We start from the raw sequence: 10,411 nt of genomic DNA, 5'->3' as shown, positions 1-10,411 counted from the left end.
CACTGTCGTGCTGAGCCCTTTAGGGTAGAGGGGAATGCCCAGCACATAATGGCATTTGATGCTCCCTCGAAGAACATTAAAGACTTGAAGCTATCAAGATGGTCCTCCGAATCCATCGTGCCTCCATACTACTCAATGGTGGGCATCTTGAAGCCCTTAGGTAGGTGTTCTGCCTTGATCTGCTCTACGAAGGTGAGATCGATGGTGAATTGGAAGTCGTGGCTTGGAGCATGTCCCTTTCCCTTCAGAATTTCCTGGATTTTCTCCTGCAACTCCATCACTTTGTCGTTCAAGGCTTGTTCGACCTTGGTCATCTGAGATCCTTGCTTTCTGTTGTCTCTCAGAGCCTGCTTATCCTTCCCCCGAACGTTGTTAGCATCGCTGCGATTTTCGTTATGCTCTGGGGAATGTGTTCTTTCCTTCGCCTGGGATGGATGTGGAGGTGGCGGTGGAATTCCATGTAGGATGTTATGTTGCATCTCCATCATCTAGTGCATCTGGTCTTGCCACCGAGTTTCCATTGCTTCGAACTGTTCCACCGTTACATACCATGGTGGATCTCTAGGGAGTCTAGGCTGTGAATCTTCCCTCTGGGAATCGTTCTCTTCTATGGTTACATCCGCCCGTCCGGCGTGAGGGTCTGAGGGTTCATCCTATGCCCCATCTTGAGCGGCAGCCGCGGTAGCTGCAGCAGCAACTACGGGTGTTGGTCATGATGGTTTCTTCGCCGGATTTTTGCTCTTCGTTCCCACAGACAGTGCCAAAAATGTTGTGGAAAGAAAGAAGCAAGGTTTCCCTCTCTGCAACACAAGAGATTGTATTGGACATAAAGAACTCTGCAAAAATCTTTATTGATTGATCCCTTTCTTATGGCAGTATGGCCTTTATTTATACATGTTTTCCCCATGATTCCCTTTCCAAAGGCATGCGAGATTGCCTTCCTTCTTCTCCAGATGATTGAGTCCTTCTAGGATTTGGATTCCCCTTGGAGGAGTGATCCCCTCCTAAATTTCAGCCATTGGGAGCCTTTCCATACATGGATTGTAGTTTCCATTCTTAACGCCCTCGGGATTTTTTCCAACTAACTTTGCTGACGTGTCCATCCACGTTCTACCTTGCCTCTTATGATGTAGGAATCTTTCGAAGGAGTATGCTTCTTGGGCCCCACACTACCACGTGTCATCCAGTACCTGGTTGGATACAATGTGGTGTATCAAATTCAAAGAGTTCTTTTTCTTTTTGTTACCGGAAGAAAATGATCAAACAATTCACTAGACTAATATTATTAATGGAAGTTACAGATTATATGGTTGAGGGCTAACATAATTCGGAAAAAAATCCTCTTTGGTGTCCGCATCTACCAGTGCGGTGCAGTGCGGGCGCTGGACGTTGACACATAGAAGATGCAACAGCCAATGGTGCTGAGCTCGACATGAAAGAAAAAAAAAACTGGATCAATCAAGCTCGCACCGTTGGATGAAGTATCTTCCACATGTCAAGCTCATGCACCCACACTGCACAGCACCTGGCAAATGCGAGCACCAGAGAGGAATTTAATCCAATATAATTCACCACCATATGTACTATTAATTATTTATTTTTTCCTGAGAAGTGTGTGTTTAGAAGATGAAGGGTGAATTAAATTCCGGATTCAATCCCAAGACCTATCCACAACAATCCAAGGTTCTTACCGCTAGACAAGGACACCTTCAAAATGTACTGTCGACGACGACAACAACGATGATGTTGATGACGATTATTAATTATTATTATTACCTTTTGGTTGATATACTAGACTTTTTCTTTTAAAATTCTTCTCCTCTAATGGTGAGCCAATAGACTTAGTATAGGAGGGATAAAATGAGTATTCTAAGTAAACACTTTAAAGGTCATTGTAGAAATTGCTAGGAAAGGGAGTTCAAGTTGATAATTTACAAGCTCTTCAGAGCTTTATATTATATTTTTAAAGTAGAGAACTCAAATTGATTAAAAAATTCTGAAAGAAATAAGCAATGAAGGTAATTTTCCTAAGGGCAAGAGATCGCTGCCTAGTGGTGTGGCCCATGCACTAGCACAGGGGCAATTGAGAACATGCCCAAGAGTGTCAACGTAGATGAGATTTTTATTTCACGGGATAGTGCGACGCATTCATATGTCTGGGTCCACATGACCAGGTAGTGTCTTTTCCCCTCTTCCTAAATTGTTGAGAGTATCTTTGACATAAGATATAGAATATTAGTATATTCAATTTATGATTGTCATAGCATTTTGATAGATCAAATTCAATTTTTGAAATGTAAGTATTGTTCATGTTCAACGCAAACGAGCAATCAAGCATATTAGTTTAGGGCAAAAGATTGGTGCTTGGTCGTGTGACCCCTACACCAGTGTGGAAATCAATAAGAACGTGCACAAAGGTATCAACATGATGGATTTTTTCTTATCTAAAAACAATAAAAGCATGATGAAATTTTTGATTTAATGAGGTGGGATAGTAATTTCGTGCACTCTCTAGGCGCCTGATCCGGAAGTATTATATTAAAGAAATATGTAAGCTGTGGTCCTTTTCACTAGTGATGAAAGAAAGCCTTCCCCCACTACTATAGGCTTTAGATTGGTCACTTGACCAAATGGTAAATTTAATAACCCATCTCAGATCTCAATTGACCGGCAGTACCTGGGGGACTATTTTTCAACTGTTTACAAAACTGTCAACTTCTCAACTTGATTTTTTTTTTTTTATGATTATGAAACTTTATAAATGAGTACGATCTCTGAGTTAGCCAACAAGTTTGACCACTAATCAAGCAGCCACATGATAGTAATGGATTATACAAATGTGTTTCTCATAGGGTAACTTATGAATGAATGATTTCATAAGTTAGAATTCTGCCAGAGTACTCCAAATTTGGCCTACACTAGCATCCCATTAGTTTATCTCTATCCTCCCTATATGAAAAGATATCTCTATCCCATTGTTTTGAGGAGAGAGATAGACACATGGGAGTGCTATATATATATATATATATAGGAAAGCAATTTTTTGTACAGGAATGCTGGCATAGAATCTAGCTCTCTCCTCTTTAAAACAAGGTGACAGAGATATCTTTTCATATGGAGAGGAGAGAGATAGATTCATGGGAGTGCTGGCGTAGGCCACACTCCCGGATAGAGATCTTTTTCCCATATATATATATATATATATATATATGGGTAATTTAGTTTCTCATTAAAACCTCACCAAGCTAGGCCACATTTGGAGGAATGTGAATCAGAATGGTTGAATTGGATCGAGCAAAACATTCAACCAATATTTACTGTATTTTTAGGCAATCTGTGCAATTAATCTATGGCCAATGGATATGAAACACATGACATTTCCAAATAAGCACGTAAATCTAGGGGTGTCAATTCCAGGCCCGGCCCGACAGGCCCGATCGAGCCCACCTGATTAAAGCCCGACCCAGATCGGACAGATTCTTAAACGTGTCGGGCTTAAGCCCGACATGTTTAATAATAGGGCGGTCCTGGTGTGGGGTCCTAGCCCATCGGGCTCCCGATCGGACCGACCTTTTTCAAGGCCGACCTAGCCCAACCCTTTAAGCAAACCACCCTCCATTAATCCATTTAGCCCACCTGATAACCCTCTCTCTTTTTCTATTTAACTCCTTAAAATGATTAGCCCATTAAGCCCAAATTAATGGGCAATTCAATTGATGGGTTTCCTTAACTCAGAAAAATGTTTATATTCTTCTCCATTAAGCTTCTCATTTCATAGAATCCGAATCAGACATGTATAAAAAGGGCTGGGGGTGTTCTTACTCCAAAGAGAAAACAAATAGCAGGACGAACCCAGTACCGTCAATGATGATTGAGCTGATAAGCATAAGCACTTCATAAATTTGAGTTAATTATAATTACAAAAAGAAACAAATCAGTAAATAAAAACTAATAAACATAAGTTTTTCCTTTTTTTTTGTAGAAACTAATAAACATAAGTTCAGGAAAAGATTATGATTTGAAAAATTGGGTTTGGATTTGGGTCTTGAATGTGTTTTGGTGGAAACCCATTTCTTTTCTCTTTATTTTTTCAAGTAAGAATTTAATTCTATAAAGGCCCGATTAAGACCCTGGTAAGGCCCGATGAAGAGTTAAACAGGCCCACAACCTGGTTAAGACCCGATTAAAGCCCGATTTTAGTACCCGATTAAAGATCGACACCGACCGAACCTCGATTGAGCCCAATATGACCCGGACCGAATACTTAAATGGTCAGACACGGTGTACCCTACATAATTGGTGAGGCCCAGCTAGGCCTGACCGAACCCGACCGAGCCCGACCGGTTGACACCCCTTTGGACGGATACTGAATAGTGATCACATAAATAGACCACTTAACGGCTTTCCTTTATTTAAGTTAACTAAGAAAGTTTTAGGAAAACAAAAGACTTGGCTTCCCAATTGCATCGAAGTTCTGCCGCCCAAGAATGATTGAAAATTTGTATTCTCTAGCCCAAAAAAAAATTAAAGTCAATGATTCATTTACTAGTTACAGCCCGCAAGAATATCATATCCCGGCTGCCCATTCTTTCCTAAGTAGCTAACCTACTAGCTATGGAAACAAAGTGTTTATCCTTCATAATATTATTTAGGGGAATAGAATGCTATCCGATCGTGCGCCTTGTGTGGTGACCACGTTTAGACACAGAATAGTTTTTCTCTTTATTTTATTTGTAGTAAGTAACTATAACCTCAGGGAAGATTTTTTTTGAGACGCTGTCAGCTACTTCTCTCGTCTCTGCGGGTCGTCTGGTCCATCATTCGTTTTGTCGTCGTGATCGTTAGTGCATTCATAAAGCGGCTGGATCGGCTCACCGAACACCAACCAAGTCGTAACCATATTCCTTGATTTCGAAATGGCAGCATCAGTGTCGGCTAAAGCAAGGGTTATGTTAAACCGTCGATAAAGGTGCCTAGAAATGACCTCCTTGCCTCCATGTAAAGGTTAATTTTCCAGGGCGCCTCAAGGTAGTTCTGTGTCTAGGTGTGGTTGCCACACTAAGCGCAGGAGTGGGTAGCGTTCTTTCTTCCTATTATTTAGTAACACCATCAGAAAAGAGAAAAAATAATTGGTTAAGGGTTTGAATCAAATCTCGTGTCTACCCTTATTGAGGATTCTTCGTAAGCCATTTCACTAAATCCAAACTATCCGTCCAAATCTCTAATTTCTTATATCTCTTCATAAGTCTGTTGTTTTTCAATTCAACAATAACAACAACAAATTCAATATGATCTTAACTTAATGGGATCGGCTATATGAATTCAAACAAAACAAAGTTAAGGCAAACTGAACTCTAACAAAAAAAAAGGAATAAAAAGATGGGAAAAAGGGGATGGGGGAAGAGAAGAGCAATTGAAAATGGAGAATTATAAGAAAATAGATAGAAAAATAAAAAATGCAATATGAAAGACTAAAGATTGTAAGAGGAAAGAGGCACAACCCTTGCCGTCCAATAAGCTCTATTTGAGGTCATACTTGGTACAATGCCTAGACTATGCATGTCCTTCCTCATTACTTCTTCTATGTCATTTTAGGCCTGTCCCTAATTCTTTTAGCTCCTTCCTCCTTATTGGGGCGTCTATAGACATCCGTTGAATATAACCATACCACTTTAGAGTTTAGACGACTCTCTCGGAGTTTGTTACTGATCAGGGCGACTCCCAAGTCCGCTCTAATATGATCATTTCATATGTTATCCTTCTTTGTTTTTCCACACATCCATCTTAACATCCTCATTTCTACAACACATAGTTTATCAATATGACACTTCTTAACTGTCCAGTATTCTATCCCATATTTCATTGTCGATCGTATAACTGTCTAATAGAATTTTCCATACTTTCCATTCTTAAACATTTTCTTGAAAACTAAAACTCATAGTAGTAAATGGAAATTGAGAATTAATGATCATAACACCCATTACATATCAAAATAGAATGATCCACAATTTATAACACTTAATATCCATATAAAGATAGCGAACAAGTGACCCAATTGCTACTTAGAGGAGTATTTTCATTAGAATTAGGCCTGATTCTTTAGCTCTTGCTACTTCAGTATGGACAGTTAGAGAAAAGGCCTGATCCATGCCAACGAAGTGCTTTTCGTGACAAAGCATTTGAAAATCTGTCATAACTAGCCAAAACACAAGGAACTCTATTCACATTAATGGTTATGTGGTTCTCTTCGAAAAAAAAAAAACGCCTCATTCAATCATTATTAATCTTTTTGGAGAGGGATAGGCACGTGCAGTAAGTTAACGGCCAGCACCAATGAGGCCAGCTCAGGTTCACGTATTCTCATACATCTGGATGCCATCTAGATAGAATCCAGAGGAGGAGTGGATTCCATCAGGATGGCATCCAAGCGTACTAGAAATCAAGCATTATGCATAAGATGCAAGGAGATCAAGCACAGATGGTGCCAGTTTACGGTAACCATTTCCCTAATATTTTGTCCATTTCTAAAATTATTTCTCTTTGGCGATAATGTGTCAACCGCATCAGATGATGACACATGTTATTTTGTTTCATAAAGATCCTCTCAAGTTCTTTGACCGGTACAGTTCATTCGATTCCTCTCATAGGGGTGACAAAAATGATCATCTTACCCCCTGCCCGAACACACTGCCTGGGTGAGGTCCATCCCCTTTTTATTAGAGGCACTAGAGTATTGTACCGGGCAGAGAACCTGTGAGGATAATTTTTTAACTCCTTCATGTGCTATGAATAAGTGTGTATGGAAGGGAATATGCCATTAAGAGTGAAATAGCATAAAGATTATGCCATCACTTTTTAATCAAAGATGAAGTGTATACATGGGGTAGGTGATCAGGTTCATAGAATATGTTACAGTTTTTGTAAACTAGCAGGGAGAGAGAGAAAGCTACGCCTGCCCAGACTTTTTCCCATAAGTTATATCTGGTCATATATATCCCTTTTCGCTTAGTTTGTCTTTACATTTCTTTCCCTAGGGACCAATCTGACCTTGGTTTTCATCCCGTCCATATCTTCAACTCTTCAAGTCTTCAACAATGCAAACAAGGAAATTCCCTAGCGGTCTTCTTCTTTGGTATAATGGAAAACATCAGCAAACGTGTCAACAAGCAGTTAAAGAAAACCTCGAACATGTGCGGCTGTCTCACCTCTGTTCTGAATCTCTTTCTAGTTTAGAGTCTCTTTTAAGTTTCAACTTTTACAATTACTCTCTCCCTCTCTCTCCCTCTTAGATCATGTCTGTCAAAGATTCACCTCCAAATCTGCTCTTATTTCTTTCGTGCCTACTTGTAATCACCATTAATGGTTCTTGTTCAGCAGATCCACTTCTTTCCTTTTGCACAAATCCAGCCCAATATAAACAGAACAGCACATTTGAATCTAACCTTAAGCTACTTCTCTTGTACCTTTCTTCGAACACCTCTGTCTCAGGTGGTTTCTATAACACTTCAGTGGGCAACGGCACGGACCACGTCTATGGGCTTGCGCTCTGTAGAGGCGATGTCACCCGCGATGTTTGCCAGAACTGTATGGAGAATGCAAGTCGAGAAATCCTATCTTCGTGTCCTATGAAGGAAGATGCGATTATCTGGTACGAATATTGCCAATTGCGCTATTCTTACCAGAATTTCTTCTCTGTGATGGTTTATGCTGGAAAGTATCCTCCCTGGAATGATCAACAGCGAAACGTATCGAACCCATATAAGTTCTCCCAGATTTTGAATGGTTTACTGAATGAACTTATTAGTCAGGTTGCCTCTCTGAATTCTGATCCTATGTTTGCCATTAGAGATGCTAGCGCCTCAGGAATCGGCAAAGTAGTTGGTCGGGCTCAGTGTACTTGGGATATATCTCGTGGTGACTGTGAAAATTGCCTTCGAAATGCCATGGGAGACCTCGAAGGTTATTGCTCTACACGTCAAGGAGGAATGATTCTTGATTCAAGTTGTGATTTAATGTTTCAAGTTTTAACTTCAAATGGTAAGTAATTCAGATCTCTAATGTTCATTTACTTGAAACCCTTTGCCTTATGGATTGCAATTGAAATAGGCCTCTTTTATTTTTTTGTTTTTCTTTTTCTAAAGGAAGGAGCAGAAGGCTGATTATAATTATCACTAGTGTAGCAGTACCTGTACTTGTTCTTCTTACTGGTGCCTATGCCTACTACCTGTGGAGAAGGAAGGGAAGACAAAGAGGTAAGTATATCTTAGTTGTTCACACTATAGAAGAAAATCCTTCCAAGATATCAGCAATTAAAATTGACTACACAATATTTTTGTAGATGAGAAAATGAAAGAGAAGACCAGTCTACAACAGAACCAAATCAATGTATCAGAGTTGCCCTTGATTGATTTTGATGCAATAAAAATTGCCACAGACAACTTCTCAGATACTAACAAGATTGGACAGGGTGGGTTTGGAACTGTTTATAAGGTAATGAAAACAACACATCTTCAATTTGAAAACAGGGTTGGTTTTCTGTGGCTCTTTAGGCCTTTGATATTATACTAACAAATCAAGTGTGAAGGAAACTCATAGGGCACTTTACCAGATGGAAAGGAAATAGCAGTCAAAAGGCTTTCAAGGAGGTCATGGCAAGGTTTAAAGGAGTTCAAGAATGAAGTTATACTAATTGCAAAGCTTCAACACCGGAACCTTGTGAGACTCCTTGGTTGTGGTTTAGAAGGAGAGGAAAAACTGCTCATCTATGAGTTCATGCCTAACATCAGCCTTGATTTTTTTATCTTTGGTTTGGCCCTCTTTTCCCTTCTTCTTTTAACTAGATTTATATAGTGATTGTCTCACAAATAATTATCTGCCAGATTATGTTTACTTAAGCTCTTTTCCCCAGAAAACATTTCTACAGAGCACATGCAGGGCCTAATCACACCCTGAATTTTTCTTGAGACACATCCAGATTTGGATATGGACTTAATTTTTAAGTAGGACGTGATGCATGTTATTTTCATTCTTCTATCATATAGATCCCATAAGGCGCTCACAACTTGATTGGAGAACAAGATATAACATCGTCGATGGAATTGCCCGTGGACTTGGGTATCTCCATGAGGACTCACGGCTCAAGATCATTCATAGAGATCTCAAACCTAGCAATGTGTTGTTGGATAAAGAGATGACTGCAAAGATTTCAGATTTTGGCATGGCAAGGATCTTTTGCGAAGATCAAAACACTGCTAACACTAAACGAGTTGTGGGAACCTAGTAAGTCTTATCCTGTTTACTCTTAACCATTCACTTAAGATTGGTAGTTTGATTCGAACAGAAAATTGAAGAAAACCATATGATCTAGCATGCTGATCACCTAATTAATAATTCAAGACAAACTGATGGATTTTCAATGCTGCGATCTCACTTCAAATTGTCCATCTCAAACAGTGGATATATGTCTCCAGAATATGCAATGGAGGGGATATTTTCTGTGAAGTCTGATGTTTTCAGCTTTGGTGTTATCTTGCTTGAGATCATAAGTGGGAAGAGAAACAGCAGCTACCTTAAGGAGCATGGTCAAACCCTCTTGGCATATGTAAGATTTTTGTTAATAGGAATTTTATTTAAAAGTTGAAACTAGGAAGTGAGTTTGTAAGTCATTAGATGTCTATTACACAGGTATGGAGACTATGGGATGAAGGCAAAACCTCGGATTTTGTAGACCCGTTGTTGATCAGCTCTTGCCCAAGACCAGAAGTATTAAAATGCATCCAGATTGGGCTTTTGTGTGTTCAACGAGACGCCACAGATAGACCCACCATGTCAAATGTCATTGTTATGCTAGAAAGCGATTCTGGAGATCTTCCTCAGCCTAAAGAACCTGCATTTTCTCTAGGAAGAGGAGCCCACCAAACTGATCAATCTTCCACTGTCATTTGTTCTGTAAATGCACTTAATATTTCTACTCTCACAGTTCGGTGAGAGCAAGGGTGGAGAGTCTGGTTCTACTTCCCTATGGGGTGGAGGTTTCCAATGTTTGATGCCAAGAATCCTATTGTGAATTTTAGAGTTAAAATGAATAATTCTGAAGGCATTTAGACGTAATAGAGTACAGAAAGGCCTATGATTGAAGTGCCAGCAGATCCTGCATACTGCACATATATGATTTTTTTGGGGTGAAAACTGCACATATATGATTGTGTTTGAGATCTTCTGTATTAGATTTGGATTACTTCTCCAAGTTTCAGATCAGATGCTCCAGTTTAACTGTAAATAGAAAAAAAAAATGTAAGTTTGAACAGTTGTAGATGTAATGAAGGGTAACCAGAGTAAACTTGTGAGTCTCTTTTTTGCTCTGAATTTGGAGCCATATTGTTCAAAATTAAGGATCTGGATTTCCAGTGTT

General features: G+C 39.5%; 2 protein-coding genes across 2 annotated transcripts; both read left to right on the top strand.

The window, feature by feature from the left end:
• The first annotated feature begins 7,292 nt into the window (after nt 1-7,292).
• LOC122655344 (cysteine-rich repeat secretory protein 38-like) lies at nt 7,293-8,045 on the top strand. Its single transcript, XM_043849546.1, has one exon. The coding sequence runs from the start codon at nt 7,293-7,295 to the stop codon at nt 8,043-8,045; it is 753 nt and encodes a 250-aa protein (XP_043705481.1).
• A 256-nt stretch (nt 8,046-8,301) lies between these two features.
• On the top strand, nt 8,302-10,149 carry LOC122654205 (G-type lectin S-receptor-like serine/threonine-protein kinase At1g11330). The gene is made up of 5 exons (XM_043848195.1): nt 8,302-8,490; nt 8,596-8,806; nt 9,042-9,279; nt 9,454-9,601; nt 9,685-10,149. Exons 1-5 carry the CDS (start codon nt 8,347-8,349, stop codon nt 9,985-9,987), a joined length of 1,044 nt encoding a protein of 347 aa, XP_043704130.1. The 5' UTR covers nt 8,302-8,346; the 3' UTR covers nt 9,988-10,149.
• Nucleotides 10,150-10,411: the final 262 nt, after the last annotated feature.

Source organism: Telopea speciosissima, chromosome 3 (assembly GCF_018873765.1).
Source record: "Telopea speciosissima isolate NSW1024214 ecotype Mountain lineage chromosome 3, Tspe_v1, whole genome shotgun sequence".
In the NCBI taxonomy this organism is placed as follows: Eukaryota; Viridiplantae; Streptophyta; class Magnoliopsida; order Proteales; family Proteaceae; genus Telopea; species Telopea speciosissima.
This window is presented reverse-complemented; position numbering and strand designations above follow the sequence as displayed.

Excerpts from the sequence above, each read along its gene's own strand:
- LOC122654205 (XM_043848195.1), top strand. The coding sequence starts at position 8,347 with ATGAAAGAGAAGACCAGTCTACAACAGAACCAAATCAATGTATCAGAG. Across the intron at positions 8,491-8,595 it reads GGTTTGGAACTGTTTATAAG|GGCACTTTACCAGATGGAAA; the intron begins GTAATGAAAACA and ends GGAAACTCATAG. Across the intron at positions 8,807-9,041 it reads CCTTGATTTTTTTATCTTTG|ATCCCATAAGGCGCTCACAA; the intron begins GTTTGGCCCTCT and ends TCTATCATATAG.
- LOC122655344 (XM_043849546.1), top strand. The coding sequence starts at position 7,293 with ATGTCTGTCAAAGATTCACCTCCAAATCTGCTCTTATTTCTTTCGTGC.